Source organism: Ipomoea triloba, chromosome 11 (assembly GCF_003576645.1).
Source record: "Ipomoea triloba cultivar NCNSP0323 chromosome 11, ASM357664v1".
Lineage (NCBI taxonomy): Eukaryota > Viridiplantae > Streptophyta > Magnoliopsida > Solanales > Convolvulaceae > Ipomoea > Ipomoea triloba.
Genome location: NC_044926.1, coordinates 6,489,232 through 6,513,111, shown reverse-complemented (window position 1 = coordinate 6,513,111; position 23,880 = coordinate 6,489,232). Strand labels below are relative to the sequence as shown.

The 23,880-nt window shown below is 36.7% G+C and overlaps 1 protein-coding gene and 1 pseudogene across 1 annotated transcript; one reads left to right on the top strand and one right to left on the bottom strand.

Moving 5' to 3' along the window:
* Positions 1-8,459: 8,459 nt before the first annotated feature.
* Positions 8,460-14,290, bottom strand: LOC115996857 (annotated as a pseudogene).
* Positions 14,291-15,162: 872 nt separating this feature from the next.
* Positions 15,163-19,149, top strand: LOC115995843. The gene is made up of 5 exons (XM_031234993.1): positions 15,163-16,269; positions 16,364-16,689; positions 16,741-17,106; positions 17,178-18,078; positions 18,226-19,149. Exons 1-5 carry the CDS (start codon positions 15,163-15,165, stop codon positions 19,147-19,149), a joined length of 3,624 nt encoding a protein of 1,207 aa, XP_031090853.1.
* Positions 19,150-23,880: the final 4,731 nt, after the last annotated feature.

Genomic DNA, 23,880 nt, shown 5'->3' with positions numbered 1-23,880 from the left:
GTTCATAACTACTTTCTCAACCTACTCAAGCACAAAGAGTCAGAGTTGCCTCCACTGAGGTTCGAACCCACTCCCATCATCCATGTGGGAGTGTAAGTCGGGACACCGGGTTTACTTATTTTTCAAGTATCATTTATATGTACAGAATTTTATAATACAATACATAAATTCATAACATAAGACACCCAATATGTTGTGTGTTACACTACACAACTCCTATGGTACAAAATTTCATAACATAAAATACAAAAACTCACAACACAAGACGCATACATACACATGCTTTACGAAAAAAAATTCGGTAGCGTGAATTGAACAACAATTTGTCGTTGTCAAAATTAAAATTCAAAACGACGTTCTTTAAGATCAGGGTCCATAGTGCACGGTGGATCTTGATTCACGACATAATGATGGTATATGAAGAGGATCGGCTTGGCTCAATTGAAATGCTTGTGTGGCAAATTATGCTATGGACCCAGGTCCACCTTGCAATGTGGACCCAAGTCTATGTTCACAATTTTAGAACTCTATGTTCACAATTTTAAAACTCTATGTTCACAATTTTAAAATTCTATATTTACAATTTTAAATCTCAATATACAAAATTACATTACTCAATATTCACAATTTTTAAACTCTATATTCACAATTTTGTTATATAGATTAAAAAATTGTGTTATACTATTTAATATAGAGTTATGAAATTGTGAACATAGAACTTTGAAATTATGAACATAGAGTTCTGTAATTGTGAACATAAAGTTCAAAAATTATGATTATAGAGTTCACAAATTGTGAATGGGAGGTTAATCACTGACATTATGTTGTGGGCACGAGAATCAACAATTGACTGCTAGAATGTTTTAGGGTCCACTAACCATAAACTTGCACAAATACATCAGAAATTATACTAATTCATCACGCATTTAGAAAGCCCCAAAAAATTAGTGCTCACTTAGTCACTTACAAATTAGGGTTCATGAATCATAAATTTAAAATCTATGAATCATGAACCCTAGTAGTAGTGTAGCACGAACATACAATAATAAGAATAAGAAAAAAATGTCTTAGTTTTAGTTGATTTCTCAAAGTTTCCCTCTGAGAACTAGGGCTTCAAATATCAACAAGCGAAGTAGCGAACAAGACTTCCAAGTTCCAGGCGATTCAGCGTCCAGCGATTGGCTTTCACCGTGACTCCGTGAGCACTGACCGAGTGACCAGCGACTTTGCGAAAGGGCTTCCACCAAGTATGGTGTCTGGACTTTGGAGAGAATCGGAGAAGAAGACTACAAGTCTAGAAGAGTCCAGAGAGGTAAAGACTAGAGAGAACTCAGAGAGAAGGGAGAGATGAGAGAATAGAGATGAATAGAGATCGGAGAGTGACTGCGCACAAATGAAATGGGAGATGAGACCTAGTCTCAAGTCACAAATCATATATATATATATATATATATATATATATATATATATATATATATACACAAAACATCGTCGTATAGTATGCAGCATACACAAATCCTACCTAAAGTTCGGATATTTGGACGGGTCGGATATAAAAATATCCAACCCCACCCGAACCCCTTAACCTGACGTCATTTAGCATAGCGGGTCGGATTTAGCTTTTCGGATACGATTCAATTTGGTTGCTTTGGTTTTGGGCTTCGGGTCGGGCAGAAATCTCAGGTACAGTGGATCAGGTTGCACAACCCTACTGCTAAATTTTGAATGATATAAGGTATTTTAAGGGTTAATGTTTTGGGCCGAGTCTGGCCCATTTTGGCCAGATCTGATCCATTTAATAAAGGGAAATTATATTGTTTTTTTTGGGTCGATCTTGATGGACAATTTTTTAAAAAAAATGGGTCAATTTTGTGATTGTTACAAAAGATGAAAGTTTTGTCCATCAAGCTACTTCAACTATAAGTGTAATAAATTGTAAATATTGTATGATATTATGATGGCAGTTCTCAGTTCTGAAAATAACAGCGGTTAGGGATGGAACACGTAACCTCAAGCATGACAAAGCAAAGCTATCCTCTAATCAACCAACTAGACTAGCTTTAACACATGTCCATCCTATGCAAATATTATATTTGTTTACTCTCTATCCTGATACTATTAATACCCCTACCACTCCTTTGTAAAGATTATCCCAGCAAACATTAATGCAATGCTTCTTTGAATTCTTTCTCCCATTCCAGTTTCATTGGTCTTCATTTCTTCATTATTCATGTTATTATCATAGTTATTATTATTTTCATAACACCGAGCACGAAAGTGCTCTTTCACATAGTGTCTCCTCTGGCCAAGCACAACTCTGCTTGCTTATTTCTTGTTCGTAACAATATTCAACATCACCAACAAATCCTTGCCGTCAACCCATATTTTCCGGCGAGGCAGCTGCGGCGGATCGAACCATACATGAGGAATATGAATAAGGATTAATCTTTCTGAATTCTTGTTAATTTGTCATTATTTTGACTATATATTATATATATAATCTTACTTATGTACAAGCTTAAAGCTTGTAGATGATGAACAAAGAAGCAGGGGTAAATGGCGATGGGAAGCAGCGACCAACAGAACTCCGGTAAACTTTCAGCGGTGGCCTTCTTCCTTGATCGATGGCGGTGACTGGGCAGCGTCTATCATCGTCTTCACTCTCTGGCCGGTAGACCGGCGATAGATGAGGATGGCAACAGCGCGGTGATGAGCTTGGCGGCTGGGTCTCCACCAGACTTCGCCCTCTCCTCTCCTCTCCTTCTCACGGCGTCGACAAGCAGCTCAGCCTCCACAGGTCTTCGCGTCATCGGCAAATAGGTGCGGCGGAAGCGTGGTGGTGGCGAGAAGCTGTAGCAGATCGGCGTGAGATGATGAAACACATGGGTTATGTTGATGTTGTTGATTGATAAAAGGAGGATGAAATAAACAAAACAGAACAAAAGAAAAGAAAAGTGGGAGTCTAATTGATGTCCAGGAAGTGCAGAATCTTATCATCATTTTCCATTATCCAATAATTATATATATATTACACATAAGGGGAAGGAAGACATGGTGGCATGGATAGCTATAATATATTGCACCCCTACGGCCCTACGCATATATATACTGCTAATCTCTTTTCCTATGAACCAACTTCAATTATTCTTATATTATTTTATATATAATAAGGAAAGAAAGTGGAGTTGGTGGTGGTCCTGGTAGAGAAAGAAAAATAAAATGGCCGTAGTGTTGTTTATTGTTTCACAGGAAAAAGAGAGAAAGACAGAAGAAAACAAAGGTGGGGTTTCATGTGATCAAGAAGCTACTAAATTGCACCGAGTATGGCAGCTTGCAAACAGGAAATTAATTACTGGAATATTATATCGGAGATTTTGACCATACTCGGATAAGGTTTGCCCCATCCTTATTATTTTAATATGATAAAATATTATGCCATATATATTCATATAATAGTAATTATGTCCAAATAGTTGTTATGTTCACTTGTCATATATTTGGCATAATCATATTTCCTAAAACTATCATTATGGCATGATGAGAATATGATATATATCATTGCATCTAATTGATATTAAATTCTGAGAGCATGATTGAAATGTAAAATATTGGGATAAGCATTTTAGAAATTACTATTTCATGTATTGTATGGTAAATGCTATGAACATTATGTGATAATTGTTTTTGTGTCACAACTTGCTCTGTTATGCTATGGCTATGTGAATCATCATAAAAATAAAATTTAGCATAATAAATATTTTGCTATAGTCCATAAAGTTTATTCCATATTTTATAAATGAAAGTTATTTTGATATGTTTATCAAAATCATGAGATAAAAGTTTATAATTATGTGTATTTGATATATGCTATATACCATATGGAAAAAAAAATTAGAATAAATCATGTGATGCCTAATTCTTGAAGGCTATATGCTTGATAAAGCAAATGAATACTTCATCGCTCTTGATTGGATCAAGAAAAAAGAGGACGTATGTGTTGTGGATAGTGCAAGTGTGCAACCACACATACAATAAATATGCAAAGTATTTATGCACATTGAAAAGAATGAGGAATTTGTTACTACAATATTTGGTAGTACAAAATGATTGAAAGCTCTGAATGAGCATTATATTATTGCCTAGAGGAACAAATTTATAATATGCATTGAAAAATTGTAATGCATTGTTCCCTCCGAAGTCTCATAAAATTTATTGAATTTGAATATTTGTAATGATTAATGTCGTTGAGACTATAAAATAAAAGAATTGGTAATTCCTCTAAATTACAAAGGCAATATATATCAGGGAAGAAATGTGTATTGGAAAAATTCTCCTGATTTTCCTCATGCTTATATTGTACAAGAATGAGTGTTGTTGAAGCCAATCTTATTGTGAATTAGAAGTTTACTGATTTGAATAATTTTAAGATTTGGCACGATTGAATAGATCATCCTGAATATGTGATGATATTGATATGATGATTTCTCATAAATTGAGAAAATGGATTGACATCCTATTTAATTGTTTTAATTTTGATTAAAGCTATTTTGGCATTTTGTGAGATAATGTGGAATCATATATACCTTATTCTTCATTTCACTTTGGTTTGTCAAATTATTGCTCTTAAGTTATATATGCTTTATCTATTTGATCATATTCATTATATGATTGCATATACGTTTGAGTATATTATATGTTGTGATTTAAGACCCAAATTATTTTAAAAATTATGACATGGGCAATTGAGTCACTTTGGGCTAAACATTGAAAAATCGAATTTATATATGTCAAACAGTAGTCTCCCATATGAAGCATACTTAAATAGAAATTATATATTAGGGAGATCAAATTTGATATACTACTATTTTATCAAAATCTGACATACTGCATATAATGAATACCCCTATTTACAATCTAGTACGTGGTGAAAATTGAACATTTCCCAAATTTGTTTTATTATTATGCAGTCTATTTTATTATCACATACATCATTGCGTATCTCTACGGGCTATTAAATAAAGCTACGTATACATGTTGATTATAAATATCCATGTATTTTATAAAAATCTAGAGCCCAATGATATAAGATCATTTGATACGCAGACTGCATGAAGATCATTTTCACGGCATTAGGGGGAGATATAAGCCCAAATTATTTTGTAAATTTGAATGCCGAGAAAATTTCATAAAATGAAAGGATCTTCAAAAATCCATATACTAGATTGACTGAACTGAATGTTCAGTAGATTATTAATTCCTGCCAAATATATATCTATTGATATATCTATAAATGATGACTAAAAGAACATTCGTCAAAAGACGAAATACCCAGTGGTGCACCAAATAATTAATACTGGGATGCGAAACGACCAGATTTGAATATTGATGGGAAATGTTTACCATCTGGTTGATTTTGAAATTGCCATGAATTATTATAGATATGAGAGAAAATTATGAAAATGTTGTTGACAACTCAAATGCCTTTATAATTGCTCAATTTGGATCCAGAGTTAGGCACAAGAATTGGCCTAATCATTTGATAAATAAAAGGAGCAATTAAGGCAAAATAGCTCAGCTCGCTATTCTCTAAATTATGTTTACACACCATTGAATAGGTGTTGGTACGAAAGAGAATAATGATATGATATGATAAGAGCGAGGCTTGGAGCTCATGGGTTTACACAAATACCCATAATTGATATACTCTCCCATATCTACTATAAATGGATGGCAATAAATTTCGCTGATTGTATCAATGGCAGTAAATAATATGAAATTAATGAATATCATGACCGCATAAAGATGGGTCATTGGACAGTATATTTGAAAATTCACAATGGATTTTAAAAGGGTTCTCAAAGTAAGAGAAAGCGAAAATCGCAATATGACCTGAATCAGTTGATGACTGAATGAGAATTTCTTCCTGAAGAAGGAATATAAATATATATATTATGTGTCATTATGTAATCTTTAAAGAGTTGCGAATGGAGTTATTATCCTTGTTGAAGAAGGAATAATATGTGCCATTATGTGTTCAATAAAAGAGTTACTAATAAACATCTCAGTCAATATTGATGGTATACACATCAATGAAATATATAAAGAGCTTAATGATGTTAGCTCATGTCTAAACACGAGGATTTTGGAATGAGAAGCTTGTATGTGAAAGCTAAATACTAACTCGACTTGAAAGATCGAGTATTTTCTTGAAAAGGAATTTATACACCAGTTATCCCATAAATGATTCTGGTTAGCTACTTAGACAAGTCAATATACAATGTGCTACTTGGGTATTGGCTATTATTATTATATCCCCGTGATGCCAAGTCCCAAAAACTGGTTGTACTATAATTTACACCATTGTTCTATAAGAGGACAATAAAGATTGTGTTATGGGTATATTATGAAAATTGACTATACATGATGATGTCAGTGTTATACCCAAGTGAGCTCTAAAAGAGTCACGCAATTATTATAAAATATATTCACCCATTGATAATTGAACATGATTGTTCACAAAACCCCTCTACGTTTTGGAAGTTTAAAATAAGGGATTTATAGAATGTTATCTTCAGGGGGAGCATAATGAATCATGAATATTATGCCCTGAACTCCTGAAGTTTATGTTGGGGTTATGGTTGTACTCTTTTTCCCTTAGCTAAGATTTTTCCCGCTGGGTTTTCTTAGCGTAAGGTTTTTAATGAGGCAACCAGTGCAATACATAATTAGACATACCATGTACTCTTTTTCTCTTGACTAGGTTTTTCCCACAGGGTTTTTCTAGCAAGATTTTTAATGAGGCATAAGTATGATAAAGATGATGGCCAATGGGGAACGTTATTAATCAGTATGACATCATCTCAAAAATCTTTAGAAGCAAGGAGGAGCACACGAACTTGATCTTTAATGATGTCTTTATCAGGGGAGCACATATTGTACTCTTTTTCCTTACCCAAAGTTTTTTTTCCCATTGGGTTTTTCTTTGGTAAGGTTTTTAACGAGGCAATATAATGTTCTTCCTTTGGACATCCAAGGGGGAGTGTTATGAAACAAAAGAAATGTGGATGTCCAAGTTGAGTTTTGAACCCTTAACCTCATAGACAAAAGATGGAAATTTTGTCCATCAAGCTACTTCAACTATAAGTGTAATAAATTATAAATATTGTATGATATTATGATGGCGATTCTCAATTCTGAAAAGGATAAATTCAAGTTCCAAAGCAGCAATTGCTAGGGATGGAACATGTAACCTCAAGCATGACAAAGCAAAGCTATCCTCTGATCAACCAACTAGACTAGCTTTAACACATGTCCATTCTATGCAAATATTATATTTGTTTACTCTCTATCCTGATACTATAAATACCCCTACCACTCCTTTGTAAAGATTATCCCCAGCAAACATTAATGCAATGCTTCTTTGAATTCTTTCTCCCATTCCAGTTTCATTGGTCTTCATTTCTTCATTATTCATGTTATTATCATAGTTAATATTATTTTCATAACAGTGATATATTTATCTCCATGTTTTATTTGACCTGATTTTAGTTACAACTTATTTTATCATTCAAATTATTAATCATGGTTATATTGATATTTTTTTTGAAGATATATTGATATTTTTTTATAACCTTTATATCTTACACTAATAATGGCCAATTTTTGTTGCCCATAATGTTTTTGTTTTGTTTTGTTTTGTTTTGTTTTTTTTTTTAAATTTTTGCATTACACCTTATTTGAGTTTATAAAAGTATTTGATTAGAGAAATTACTTTTGGGATTGAAATAGTGATGATCAAATATACTTCATATATGGCCTAAGAAGTCTAGAGATGAGGAAATTGAAATACATCTTTCTTTCCAATTCTTCTTCTCCAAACAACTGCTAAATCCTTCACATCAGCTATGGTATCATTTATTTGAAAAAGAATTAAAAAACTGATGCATTTGTTATGTCCAAATGCTATATTTTCACTTAAAACGAAAAAATAACATTAAAGGACATTTTTGCTTCTTCGTTTACACGATGTTGACTGAGCAAATTAATGGTTGGATCACGGTTGGTAACATTTTTAAATTCGGAGGACCATAATTGGTAACATTTTGAAATTCGGAGGACCACTTATGGTCAATTTTAAAGTTTAGAACTATAGATAGTAACATTTTGAAACTCAACTCGGAGGATCACAGATGATTGATTTAAAAGTTTAGGACTAAAAGTGGCAAAACCGCTAAACTTGGAAGACCTTGGGTGGTATTTACTATTAATTATTATTATTATTATTATTATTTATTATTCTAATACATCCTAATACCAGCCGCTCATGAAATGTTCCTATTCATTGATATCGTTAGAATTTCTTGTATAAATAGGCTATGTTTCTTTGTTTAAACCATGCCATTGAATATCATTATTCAAGAAGGCCAATTTGAAAAAAAAAAAAATTTATTTTCTAATGCTTGACTGGAAATTAGAAAATTACTTTATTTGATTTTCAAAAAGTCCGCAATCACTAATCTACTACTCCGTACTTGAAAGTGCACTTTGGATGAATACCCATCACAAAGTTTTTATACAATGATTTCTTGGTCATATTTGTAACATGGCATTTATTTTCTTTAATAGGACATCAATGGTTGAACTCCGGCAGGGAATTCCTTGTGCAGCTGGACCAATATTCAGCTACTAGTTTAGAAAATGCAGAATTTGTCTCCTCCATAAGCTTTGAAGGCTCAGCATACTCCACTAGCTTCCCTGCAACAATTTTTCTTTTCAAACTCTTATTTTTAAAACTTGCAGGCCTATTGCCTTTGAATGACTTATGTTTCTAGGAAAGGAATGGAAGGATGGGAGGCTTACCGAAAGAGAGGACGAGAACCATGTGGCTGTCTATAACAGTGGGAACACGATGAGCGACAGTGATCACCGTGCAGTTGCAGAATTCTTCTCTGATGATTTTCTGCAGAGTGGCATCTGTAGCGGAGTCTATTGAAGCGGTTGCCTCGTCCAGAACTAGGATTCTGTTTCTTTTGAGAAGGACCCGTCCGAGGCAGAAGAGCTGGCGTTGCCCCATGCTCCAATTCTCGCCATCATCACTCACTGTTTTGTGTGCAAAATCTTGAATCCTAGTACAGTAATAGAAGATACCTATGTAATTAAGGCCTTTAATTTGACTCACCTGAGGAATCTAGCTGGTGTGGAAGTTTGCTAATTGTATCTTTAAGCTGGCACTTTTCTAAAGCCTGAAATTAAAATAAAAAACATACATTTACGCCCGCATGCACATGCACATAATCAACTTCTGCACGTGATTGGTTGGGTTCATAAGTTTACCTTCCAAATCTCGTCATCAGAGTAAAGACCTAAAGGGTCCAAATTTGTTCTTACACTCCCTCTGAAAAGAGCTGGCTCTTGTGGGATGATGCTAAGTTTTAGGCGTAAATCCTTGAGGCCTATGGAGCAAACGTCAATACCATCTATAATAATTTGCCCGCTGTAAGGCTCTACCAGGCGAAACAATGCACTGATTAGCGTTGTTTTGCCACTTCCTGTCCTCCCTACAACGCCTACTCTCGTTCCTTCACTGAAGGTGCATGTTATCCCTTTCAGAACTAATGGAGCATTGGAACGGTATCTTATCTGCATCAAATTAAAACATCGTACTGTGCTATATATTAATTCTGTGTTGTACGTGTTGAGGTAAATGTCATACCTTAAGGTCTACAAGTTCTATTCTACCCTTGGAAGGCCAAGAAGAGTGTGGCCTATTATCTTCCACTACTGCTGGTGGCTCAGGAGTTAAATGCATATATTGTTTGATTCTTTCAGCTGAAATAACATAGTTGGCTAAGCTGCTATACCATCGGCTTAGAAACACTTGAGTGCCTGTTAGTACAAAAGCATACGAGAGAGATAGTCCCACGAGACCTGAACAAGGAGGGTGGAGAAAGCAAGGCGGTCTTAGAAGAGTAACAATGTAGTTATTTGATGCAATAATATATGAGGTTTAATACCTGAAGGGAGATAACCCGTTGGAACTAGGATTAGGAAGAAAGCGGCGACAAAAAGGGTGAGATTTTGAAGTATTTCCGTTCTCAAAACTAGCCACTCCATGGCTCCATTTGAGCTTAAAAAGACTTTTGCATCTGCATCAACTAGTTTTAGATAGTTTTGGAAAAACCGGTCTACCATATCAAATGCCCTTATTGTGGCAACTCCAAGTGATGTCTCGGTTGCATAACTCATGATTGGAGCCTTTGTTGTTCCATTGATACGCATCAGTTCCCTTGCTGAGTGTTGATAGTATTCCTTCAGGCAAACAAAGTAAGCGTGGAAAAAATAAACATTTTGTAAGCTGGGCTGGGGGAGAATTGTACTAATAGAAATCTCACCTGAACATATTTTGAGCCAATCGTAGCAATGATGCCTACAATGAGAACCTGCCATGTGACGTAGGCCATAACGACAATTATAGAAACCAATTCCATTCCACCTCCCATTACAAAAGTATAGGCAAAAGGGATGTCATAGTCTAATACACTCTGATCTCAAGAAGCCTGAAGGAAAAAATATATATATATATTGAAAATTATCAGAAAACTAGTCCAAAGCCCAAATATATTATTCACCTATAGGGAAATGCCATTATCTTACTCGAGCTAATATCCGTCCAACTGGAGTAGAGTCGAAGAAAAGCATGGGAGCCTTGAAAACCGAGTTGATGAAACCAGAGAAAAAGGCTTTTGAAGCTTTTAGTCCAAGGAGAGCTGAAAATAAGGATCTGAGATATACAAAGAATGTACTGAGCAGTGAAACCAAATTATAAACTTCAATAATCATAAGATGACTAAATTTGGGACTTTGAATGGAAAGTGCGAGCCAATAACTCGCAGCAGCCTGGAAAACCACAAAACCAGTCTGAGTCACGAGGTTTAAGATCAGGTAAACAGTTCCTTTTGAGTCTGAAACATAATCCATGAATATCTTCCACATAGCATCAGTCGTCTCCATCTCCTCATCCTCCGTTAACTGAGTCACTTCCTTCAAAGAAATCTGACTATTTTCTTCGTTTACAAAAGACTTGCTGACCTCTTCAATCCCACTGCCATACTCTTTGTCAGGTATACGATCATTATTTATCATCATGGGATCAAATACATTTACTGCTTTTTTATGAGCATTCAGAAGCTGTTCAAAAGCCATCCCAGTCATCAATAGCTCATTGTAGCTTCCTGATTGAGTAATTTCTCCTCCCTCCATTACCTAGAAATATAAATATCGCATCAATTTATAGCTATCAGTTAAGAGATTTACAGAATGGTGCTCCCAAAGGAGAAAGCGTTACCAGAATGTGATCAACAGCAGAGAGAAATTCCACTTGGTGAGTTACAAGAATGACAGTTTTCATTGCCAATGCACTCATAACACAATCCTGCAGTAACATTCAAATTCTTAATGCAATTTATCAACATATATGACTTCATGTTTACCCAGATAGACTTACATTGAAAAGAGTCGAAGCAGTATGTGCATCTACTGCACTAAAAGGGTCGTCAAGAAGATAGACGTCTGCATCACTATACACTGCTCGAGCCAACTGAATTCTCTGCTTCTGTCCTCCACTCATATTGAGTCCTCTCTCACCTATCTCTGTCAAGTCACCATAGTCAAAACTATTGATATCTTTGTCTAGAGCAGATACTCTTATTGCTTCGTCATATCTGTTTTTGTCCATTGACTTCCCAAAGAGTATATTATCACGAATTGTCCCACTTTGAATCCAGGAAGCTTGAGAGACATAAGCATTGGAGCCAAACACATTTACCTGGATACAATTGCAATCAATAAAAATATTTTGGAAACACCAAAAGAATATAGTTTAATGTATAACTCACTGTTCCTGAAACTTTAGGTACTTCTCCAAGTATAGCATATAAAAGTGAGGACTTTCCAGCTCCCACTGGTCCACAAACTGCAATTTTCTGACCCCTTCTCACTTGCACATTTAAGTTTCTAAGTACTGGTTTGGCAGACTCCGATTCCCAACTGAAGCAGCCATTCACTACACAAACACTATTCTCTGAACCTCCAGTTGGAGATTGTATTACGTCCACTTGTTTGATCTCATCTTCTAGTAAAAAAGAATTGATCCTATCAAGGGAAACTTTTATCTGAATTACAAAAGAAAGAGCTTCTGGTATCACTCTTACTGGTTCTGACATGCCCCTTAATGCTACCAAGACTGTGAAAATTGTAGCAGCATCAAATGCAGCACAGTTAAGCAGGACGCATCCTGAAAATATAACAGAGGAGATGATTGTTGGAGACATCTAGTACAAGAAAGTACTCAATGTTTTGCAATATTGAGTTTTCGATAGCCATTTGAATTCAATCTCTCTATAGGATTCAATGATATGTTTGAAGTTTTCTTCCCATGATTGTAACTTAATGATCTTCATACTATTCAGGATCTCAGACATGCACCTTAGTCGCTTGTCTTGGGCAATCATAAATTCAAATTGACACTTTTGAAGTACTTTTGCAAATGGTACGTTAAGCAACCCACAAATAGTGAGAGGGACTAAACCAAGAAGGGCACCAAAACCAACCACCCAAAAAAGGACACAAATAGACAACAGAATTTGCAGTCCAGAAATCCATCCAAGGTGAAACCACATTACAGATTCCCCCATGCGATATGCATCAATTGCAATATAATTCACAACCTCTCCAGTTGAATGTCTTTGCCTTCCTTGGTTAGAAAGCTTTAGCTGTTTCTGATAAACCGCCACCAGGGCTGATCTAATTCTCATACCAACCCTCTTGGTGTAGAAAAAGAAATGCCGATTTGACAGAGAGTCAACAACCTTATCAACAATCAAGCACCCCACTAGAAAAACACCTTTAGAAAGTTCTTTACTTTCAAGATTAGAATATGCTACAAAGGCATATAGCAGAAGTGGAGCAACTACAACAGCAGCTGACCTAAGAAGTAAATAGAATCCCCCAAGCACCATTTCTTTCCAATATAATCTTGCTATAGCCCTAAGAATCAAGTTTGCTGAACCGTTGCATCGATTATCTGTTTGGAGTATGTCCCATTCACGAGATAGTTTCTCATAATTTAACTTCGCTTCATCTTCCATTCCTAGGCAAGGAATATCTTCAAGAAGTAATGTTTTTGACTTGCCTAACCGAAGTAAATGGTTCATCCAAGAAAACGACAATTGGCTAAAGAAACTGGCATGGCTTATAAGGGTTTGGCTCTCATCAGATTGATCTACTAACAGAGGTTCTGACAAACTCTTTTCTGGAGCAGGTTGAGAAAGAATGAGATGCAAGTTTCTAATAGCACAAAAGAGAAGCAAGAAGGTAATTATCCAGGAGATTACATCCAAAATTTGGATGCTGTATGTTGTAATCAAAACTTCAATATTCAGAGAAGAAATCATCAGAAAGAAAACAACCCACCAACAAGATATGACAACTTTGACAAATTTGGATCCTTGAACAAGCAGGGATAAGGTGAAGCTAATCCAAATTACTCCTTTTATGAAGTATGGCAACCAGCTTAGATCACTAGAACTAGTGTTTTTTGTGGTCAGTTCCCAAAGACTAGCACCGAGATACCCAACGCTTGTAAGACCACAACAAAGTGATATCAATAAGGTGATCCAGGACCTCCTTGATCCTCTAATGTCAATCCTCATTACAGAACCTACAAGCAAGAACAGAAAGAAAACAAAGGCCAAGAATAGACTTAAAGCATCTACCAAAGCTCTGTGGATACACAAAGAACCCCAATCAAGATCTCCTCCACAAATCCAAGAAATTGCCCCTGCAGTACCATTAGGTTATAGGTAGCCAAACACTAGAATTACAAAACACCATTAGTCACATCACTCATAGGGTCATTCACACAAACATGAAGCAGCAAGATTGATTAACAATCCAATAACTTTGCAACTCATAAATGTACAATTTCATCAAACTATGACCGCGTAAACTTTAAATTCCAAATAGACAGCCAACTTTGCTGCGGTAAATGATAAGCATTCAGAAAAGTTAATAACTTATAATGGAAAAATGCATTGAAGAATGGAAAAATGCATTGAAGAATGTTAACTATAGAATGAAAAAATGCATTGAAGAAAAACTCACCAAGTAAAGAATGCTGTGTAGAAGCCATTGTTCTCTGCTCTGTTGAAATGGTTAGCTTGAGAGCTCAATTTTGTGCGAGACAATAATGTCTTCTTCACTTTGTTCAAATGCTATATAAAGACGATGCCGCAGTTGGCTATACAAGTTCACACTCTTATTATGCACACACATTACATACGCATTATTAATTTATTATATTTCAAATCAATAATTTATTTCTATATGTTTTTCGTTCCTATCTTTTTTTATCTGTCACCATCAGAGAATGATTTTATGCTGGTCGTCAAACATCCATTTTACTACATATCAAATTGTTGTTTGTATCTTTTATAATAATTATAATTGTTTATTGTAAACTATAATGCAGTGTGATGACATTCCGGCTACCATTCTAAATGGGTGGTCATAGGTTTGAACTCGGGTGGTGGGGATTTAGATTCTTTGGACTTACTAACTTGTAAAAAATTATGAGTATTTTTTAAAAAAATTATAATTGTTTTTGTTATTATGTAATTGAATATATAGTTTAGTAGAACATTATATAAATGTTTGTGTAAATTAGATTTTGCACTAAAATAATTGTTCTTTCGTTAAAGTTTTTACTTTTGATGTTGTTAATTATTTATAATAAGATAAAAATTTATGTGAGACCGTCTCACGAATCTTTGTTTGTGTGATGGATAGGATTATAAATAACTAGGTATGTAAGTATCATAATTTCAGTTATAAATATTACAATATTTATCATTAATAACAATCAATGAGGTCGGTCACGGGGGCCGTGGTGGAGACGGAGGTTGTTGTTGTTGTGTCCAAGCGCCGACGAGAAGGGCCGCCGGTTGGTGTATGGAGGCGGGGGAGTGGTAGCAGTGATGTTGCAATGCATGACGTGTCAAAACACTTGTTCACGGCGGGTTCTGGTTCCCAGGCCCGCCCGTCATCATGAGTACGCTGAGTTGGAACTGTCGTGGCTTGGGCAATCCACGTACAGTTCGAGAAGCTATGGACTTAGTGTCCAAGAAGAAGCCTGACTTCCTGTTTCTTATGGAAACCAAGGATGCGCGGACTCATGCAGAGTGTTTACGTGTTAAGCTTGGTTTTGAAAGCCTTTTTTACGTTGATAGTGTGGGATTGAATGGTGGTTTGGCGTTGTTTTGGAGGAGGAATTGTACGGCAAGACTGCTGTGCTATTCGAAGAATCATATTGATGTGGAGGTTAGTGTTGCTGGTTTTGAGTGCTGGCGTATGATGTGCTTTTATGGTTACCCTGAGCGCAACAGAAGGAGTGATTCGTGGGAGCTGCTTCGATCTCTTTTGACTTCTTCTGACTTACCTTGGGTAGTTATTGGGGATTTTAACGACCTACTCTTTCAGCATGAGAAGAGGGGCGGTAATCCTCACCCAGACGCCCTCCTTCGCGGTTTTGGGGAGGCGGTAGAGGATTGTGGTCTGTCTCAACTCCCGTTGCGGGGATATCAGTTCACTTGGGACAGAGGCAAGGGTACTGCGGATTGGATGGAAGAGAGGTTGGATAAAGTCTTCGCTAATGAAAGGTGGAGGGGGCTGCAGGAAGTGGCTATCGTGGAAAATTTGTTAACCCGCACATCTAATCACTCAGCTTTATTCCTGAATCTCTCTAGTGGGGTTGGGCGACGTAGTGGTATGCGGGGTGGATTCAAGTTTGAGATGGCCTGGCTGTTGGATGAAGGTTGTAGGGGGGTGGTGGAAAATGCCTGGCAGGAGGGTAGAGCCGGCGGCCTATTGCACTGTTTACACCACTGTGGAGAAAGATTACACCGGTGGGGGGGCGACCGCTTCTATAATTTTGGCAAACAGATGAAGCAGCTGCGAGATGCCCAGTATAGGCTCAGGGGTCTGCGTGACCCTGTGTCACTTGCTGAATTCTCACGCCTTGAAAATCTCATTACCCAACTAGAGGCTGAGGAGGATGTCTATTGGAGGCAGCGGGCAAAGCAGCACTGGCTTCAGGGGGCTGATGCTAACACAAGGTTTTATCACAGGTATGCCTCTGCCCGTAAGAAGAAAAATTATCTATCTAGACTAAAGAATGATGCGGGTGAGTGGGTAGAGGGTGATTTACTGAAACCTGTAATTATGAATTATTTTGATAGCATCTTCCATTCCACTGGCTCGCTAGTGGAGGAGCCTTTTTTTGATTCTATAGCCCCCCCCTGTATCCCAGGATGATAATGCACTATTACTGCGCCCTTTTGAGATGTCTGAAGTCAAGGAGGCTCTGTTTTCGATGTTCCCAGATAAGGCTCCTGGGCTTGACGGGATGAACCCGGGGTTTTATCAGCACTATTGGGATGTCGTGGGAGGGGATGTGTCGGATTTTGTGCTTGGTTGTTTGAACTCTTGTTCTTTCCCTGAGGGCCTTAATGCCACGAATGTGGTATTAATCCCCAAGAAGAAGGTCCCGGAGCGAGTGTCAGACTTAAGACCAATTGCTCTGTGTAATGTGGTTTACAAAATCATGGCAAAGATCTTAGCAAACAGGATGAAACGGTTGTTGAACAACATTATTTCTGAGTCGTAGAGTGCTTTCATACCGGACAGGCTAATAACAGATAACATCCTGGTTGCGGCAGAAGTAGGGCATTATCTAAACAGAAAACAAACTGGCTTGGCTGGTTGGGGGGCCTTGAAGTTAGACATGGCAAAGGCATACGACCGAATGGAGTGGCCTTTCTTAGAGAGAATGTTACGAGCTCTGGGTTTTAATGACAAGTGGGTTGAGTTGATTATGTTGTGTGTCTCCACAGTTTCCTATAGCTTTCTGATTAATGGTTCCCCATCTGCTGATGTGGTGCCATCCCGCGGATTGCGCCAAGGTGATCCCCTTTCCCCGTATTTATTTATCATTTGTGCTGAAGGAATTTCGTTGTTGCTCCAGAAGGCTCAGGCAGATGGATCTATTCGAGGGTTGAGAGTTGCCAGGGGGGGCCCCCAATCTCCCATTTGTTCTTTGCGGATGACAGTCTCCTGTTCTTTAGAGCTAATGCCCAGGAGGCAGGAGCGGTTAAACATTGTTTGGATTTGTATGAGAGTATGTCTGGGCAGGCAGTAAATTATCATAAGTCTAGTGTTTGCTTTAGTAGGAACACTCATGCTCAGCACAGGGAGGAGGTGGTGGGTTTACTTGGAGTCACTCAGGCACCAAATTTTGGGAAATATCTGGGCCTGCCAGCTTTTGTTGGTAGGAACAGGAAGCAGGCTTTTTCTTATATTGAGGACAAGATCAAGCAGCGGATTTTGTCATGGAATAAGAGGCTACTCACACAGGCGGGGAAAGAGGTCTTGTTGAAAAGCGTAGCTCAGGCCATGCCTACGTTTTCAATGAGTGTGTTTTTGTTGCCTGACTCGGTGTGTACTTCTCTTGAGAGAACCATGAATAGATACTGGTGGGGTTCTGGGACAGTGGCAGAGAGGAGGATACATTGGAAAGCTTGGGATCGGTTATGCCTGCCTAAGAAGTTTGGGGGATTAGGCTTCAAAGATCTACGTGCTTTTAATTTGGCTATGCTAGGCAAGCAGGCATGGCGTTTCCTCACAAAACCCACCTCTCTTGTTGCAAAAGTTTATAAGGCAAGGTACTACCCCAAAACCTCTTTTATTGATGCTTTTGTTGGTGGTTGTCCAAGTTACTGCTGGCGCAGTATCATGGCAGCTCATGGTTTAATATGCAGTGGTGTGAGACGTAGAATTGGAGATGGGGAAAATACATTGATTTGGGGACACCCCTGGCTACCTGATGACCCATCCCCAATGATTCAAACACCTATGCCCGAGCATCTAAATGGTTCTGTTGTGGCTGGGTTGATCGATAACGGCAGTTGGGATTATTCAGTTTTGAATGATATTTTTGATCCACAAGATGTGGAGCACATTTCAAGGGTGCCAATTTCACCAGCCTACGAGGATTCGTGGTTCTAGCATGATGACCCGAGAGGCTGCTATTCAGTGAAAGCAGGTTACCGTTCAATAGTGGGAGATTATATTGCTACTCATGATGACTTTGATGGATGGAATCCCTTGTGAAAGATCAAAATCCCCCCAAAATGGAAAACCTTTCTATGGAGAGCCTTAACAAATACACTACCTGTCACTACCAACTTAGTTATAAGGAGAGTAGAGGTTGATCTTGAATGTCCAAAGTGTGGCTTAGACCATGAAACTATTGTGCATGCATTAATATCTTGTGACTATGCACAACAAGTGTGGAATGAGTCAGGCTTGACTATTCCACCTCATGAAGATGGTTCTTTCACTGCTTGGTTCTCATCCCTTATGCGTGGTTTGACAGGTGAGGAGGTTCGGCTTGCTGCGGCTCTGCTCTATCACCTCTGGCGTGCAAGAAACTCAGCTGTTTGGGATGGCTGCCTACAACGGCCAGGGGCGGTAAAGGCAGCGGCTGTCGCGACGCTGCAAGCTTGGCGAGCGGTGCATGGTGGCGAGGCTGCTGCCGACGAGGATTCATCTACAACGAATACACCGCCGGCTCTCCCACCATCAACGTTGATGCAATGCTATTTCGACGCCAGTTACTGCACCGCCACTATGAAAGCTGCTTTCGGCATTGTGCTCCTCACGGCGGAAGGAACTTTCGTTTCGGCCTGCGCGGGACCCCTCCCGGACTGCTTCTCTCCCTTGATGGCTGAAGCGCTTGCATGCAAAGAGGCCACCTCGTGGATTCATGACAGAGGCCTGACGCACGTAGCATTTTACACTGACTGTTCCCAGCTACGCTCTCTAATCACACAGGCGGCGTTTGTCCGATCACATGCAGGCTTTGCCGTTGAGACATGTAGGGCGTTTTTTTCCTCGTTTAGCAATTGCGTTATTCATTCAGTTTCTAGAACGGTAAATGGCATAGCACATTCTCTTGCGGCTACGGCCTACTCGCAGACTACTACTTTGTATTGGGACTCTATCCCACCTGATTCCATTTCTGCTCTTTTGGCTTAATCAAATTGATTATCCGTTTTCAAAAAAAAAAAAACAATCAATGTACTAAATAGTATCAAAATTTCACATAGAAATATTACAATATCACGCTTAATTTATTTTTAATTCAAATTGGTATTACAATATTTATCAATAGTAACAATCATTTTACTCGATCCGTTTCACATATAAATATATATTACAATATGTATTATAAGTAACAGTTTATTTATTTCAAATTGGTATTAAATTATTTTATGTAATAAGTATTATGATTTCTATCATAAGTAACAAGCAAGTATCATATTGGAAGTGTAACTCTTATAATAGTAATAATTCATATATATTGAAAAATATTTCTCCGCATCTTTCTCATGTACCACCACACTACTATACCAAAAGAAAAAAAAAAGTACGTAATTCTTTTTCATTTTTCAATCACAAGATATAACCAAAATAATCTATTATTTATAATTTCAAAAAAGAACACTAAATATTTGTAACACCCTGAAGTTTTATTAACGTTATTTAATTAAAAAGAATTTCGTTAATATTATTTAATTAAAAAGATAAATAGAATGCCATTTCCAGTTAGTTTTTTGTTTGGAGGTCCAAAGACATAGAGTATTATCTAATCTCAACCTAATGTGGAACAAACTTGTTAAATAATGAACTACTTAGAAACAACCCAACTTGTATTTGTATATATTCTGCTCATATGTCCAGTAAGAATAGAGTTACTTATACAAGAAAAGAACTCATCCTAAATACAAATTTCAAACACCAAAACCTAGAGCTAAGAGTGATTCTCTCAACTAATTTTATTTCTCTAGCAAAAGTCAAAATGGATGCACTATTTAATGTTTCTCCAACATGTGTGAATACTTTATTTACTAAAAAATACTACTTGGATTCCAAAAACTTACTCTCAACTTTTTTTTTTTTGATAATGAGACTAATTCATTAAATCATAAGCGGAAACGTTTACAAGAAAGATTAATGGAATGGACAAACATTCCTTACAGTCAGACATAGAAACAAATTTCCTAACAATATTATCGAAAACTTGAATCGCAGACTGTTTCACAAATTTGAAGCTGAAGTCGACAGGAGCACTCCAAGCTTCTTTACTGTCAATAGTAATTTGGTCAAACATAAAGAAGGCATACTCTAGTTCAAAAGTCGTTGACACCACTCGAGTATCAATCTTCATTCTTTTGTGGTTCACATACGCCATGACCAATTATCGTTCTACGCTTATAACAAGAACTCGCCAAAAAAACGAGAGGGAATAAACCCGCAAAAGAAGCGAGAGGGAATAAACTTGCTAAAGATGCGAGAAGCAACAAATTCGATAAATAAATGAAATGTATAATAGCAACAAAACTTACTAATAAATTGAATCAAGAAAAAACCACTCCCTACTTCACCTTTTGCAAAACTCAAAGCCTTCTTTTCCTTATTCAATGGTGATGGAGAGGCGACAGTGCGAGATCGTAGGTGTGGTAGACGGCGATGGGGGAGGCGAGAATGGAGAGGAGAGGCAGAGAGAAAAGAGCAAAAGAAGACGACAATCGGGAAGAGGAGAAGACGCCACCTCCGCTAAGCCTGCGGAGGCGGCGGCTGCCGAACCAAAGAGAAGAAGAAGCGAAGAGTTTAGAGAGAAGGAGGAGCCTTCTAGGGTTTTTTGATTATGAAAATTTCTGTACTTACTCTCAACTTTTATTCTCACTCAATATTTAATTAAATTTTATTAGAGGAGAAAAAAAAAAAAACAGACCCGATAAGGCGATAACAATCATGACGTAGGAAAAAAAAAATAGATCTGATAACAATCATGACACCCCTTATATTAAAAAATCAAAGCATTTCAAATAAGTAGAAAATCTACAGCCAATAAAGTTAGGTTTATAACAGGAACTAAAAAAATCTCCATCCAATTATTTGATGAAATGAAGGGTTCTGATTATTTTGATTTTAGTATTTTGATTATTTAGAACAAGACTCAATATTCCAATTATACTTTTGCATTATTGAGGATGATTTAGGTCATTATGATATTAATATTTTTGTCCGTATTTCTATAATGGTACAATTGTACATTACTTTACAAATATTGTACTATTATTTTTTGTTAGACAAAATTATATATTCTTACATCATTGTCAAACATGCACGATCTAACTACAAAGTTGTTGATCAGAAATACAACTACACATGAATTCTAAACGGTAGGACCATTGTCCAAAGAATTAACAATGTTGACACCGCTCCAATTAAATATTACTCCGTAATATGTTGTTCAATACTTTCACATGATAATCTACGACACACTTCTCACAACACATAAAACATATAGGGAAAAAACTATCATTGCCAAATATTAATAGACGTTTGCAATATCAAGAGTTCATAGTACAATTAAGATCTCAGTCATATACACAACAAGGTAAATCCACAGCTTCCTACACCATATAATCTCATTGCATGACGTTGTCTTCTATGCTACCACCAATAACCCAATTGCACATGACACACTACCAATAAAAAAGAAGACGACAAGTATTGAAGATGAAGACAATAATGTCAATGCTACCCAAAAGAGAATTAAGAAGCTAGACTTAGAGAAATTCAAACCAAAAGTAGTATTTATTTAGACTATCACTTTTATATTAAGTATTTAGATTATCATTTTTACAAAGTTGCAAATATTTATTTTAGTGGCAACTATAATCAATCTCTCATATATTATCTTGCATTCATATTACTTTGAAATACCGATTTAAATAAATAAATTCAACATTCAATTACCTATGCATGAACATCTCTTAAATAATGTTGATCAATATGCATACTTTGAAGTACTTAATTATTTAAAAATAAACATTAGATATTATCTCATTTAAGCAATACCCGTGAAAAACTAGTCAAAATATAAAATAAGAGTATATATGGGTATGTGGGGATTGGTTGGGTTGTCAGCTGGGATCATGGAGGGGTGGAAGTAGGAGGGGGTTTACGGCGGGTGGAGGGTTTTTATTCAGCTAGGGAGCTGAGGGGGAGGCACTAGGTATGAGGGAGGTGTTGAGTTGGGTTAAGGAAAGGCGAGTTACTAGGGTGGTTATTGAGACGGATGCGCAGGTAGTGGTTCATGCGATACAAGGTGGTGAAAATATTACTCCTTTTAGAACTCTCATTGATGAGATTAGAGATCTCTGGTGGTTACTTTTGTTCGTCATGGCGTAAATACGGTAACTCACATCTTAGCAAAGGAGTCTTTAAAAGCTCATGATACTGATTTGCATTTGTTTTCAGATTATATTTCTCGTTTTATTGCTTCCGTGGCGTGCATGGACATGTTGAAGTTTTAATGAAATTAAAGGTTGTTTATTTGTTTCAAAAAAAAAATGTTGAATTACTCCTTCATTCACAACGTGAGACCAAATGCGAATTGAATACTTCTCCACATTGACACAAGAGTACAATGCATGTGAGACACGCATGCACGCAGGAAGTTAGAGACATGATTAATTATTAGGTCATATATACTAATGATCCCGTATATGTTGAATTACTCCTTCATTTACAACGTGAGACCAAATGCGAATTGAATACTTCTCCACATTGACACAAGACTACAAGAGTACAATGTGAGACACGCATGCAGGAAGTTAGAGACATGATTAATTATTAGGTCATATATAATTACTAATATTGAGCTTTTGACATTTTAATCAATTTATCTTATTTTCGTTGTTTTATTTACCTATTTCTATTTTAACACTGAAATAACATTCACAGTTATCTAACATTCCCAGCAATATAATCTAACATTATTGAAGGTAATTTAACATTCCGTGAACTAAACGCCCACTAATTAGCAATCCTTAGAGCTTCTGCAAAGAATTCCTTGTGCAGCTGGGCCAATATTCGGCTACAAGTTTAGAGAATGAAGAATTTGTACGTGTCCATAACCAAAGTTTTCCCTAAATTATTATTAGCTAGGCCCCCTTGAGAGTCATAACCCCGTCGAGGCATATTTTGAACATTGGATCCCAAAAAGGCGTGCATGGAAAGTGGATCCCAGAACAGAATAAAGTGACATCCTTGAGTCCGACTTTGCTTTAAAGAAAATTGGACTCAAGGAGTCCGTTTTTCCCTGTGAATAATCCACCAAGTGAGTTTTTTTATTTTGGACTTTGAGTTGTTTTTTTATTTTTTTTGGACTTTGACTTTGATCAGTTGTTTTTTTTTTTTTTTGGACTTTGAGTTTTTAATTATTGATTCGATATGATTATGGACATAGTTTTTTTTTGCTATGCATTATTAAAACGAACCGAGAATGAATATGATGAAAATAATCAGTATGGACTCAAAGAGTTCATATTTTTTGCTGTGCATTATTGAAACGAACCGCGAATCAGTATGGACTCAAAGAGTTTTTTTTTTTGCTGTGCATTATTGACAACGAAAAAATACACGGCGTTGTTAAGCAACGTATAACGATAAAACATGTCTAAAAAATAACTGAAAGCGATATTATTATATAGATTTAATTGTGAAGCATTATGATTTTTTTTTTTTGGACTTTGAGTTTTTAATTATTGATTAGATATGATTATGGACATAGTTTTTTTTTATGTGCATTATTAAAACGAATCGAGAATCAATATGATGAAAATAATCAGTATGGACTCAAAGAGTTCATTTTTTTTTTGTTGTGCATTATTGAAACGAACCGCGAATCAGTAT

Excerpts from the sequence above, each read along its gene's own strand:
- LOC115995843 (XM_031234993.1), top strand. The coding sequence starts at position 15,163 with ATGGACTTAGTGTCCAAGAAGAAGCCTGACTTCCTGTTTCTTATGGAA. Across the intron at positions 17,107-17,177 it reads GCAGATGGATCTATTCGAGG|AGCTAATGCCCAGGAGGCAG; the intron begins GTTGAGAGTTGC and ends CCTGTTCTTTAG. Across the intron at positions 18,079-18,225 it reads ATGTGGAGCACATTTCAAGG|ATCAAAATCCCCCCAAAATG; the intron begins GTGCCAATTTCA and ends CCCTTGTGAAAG.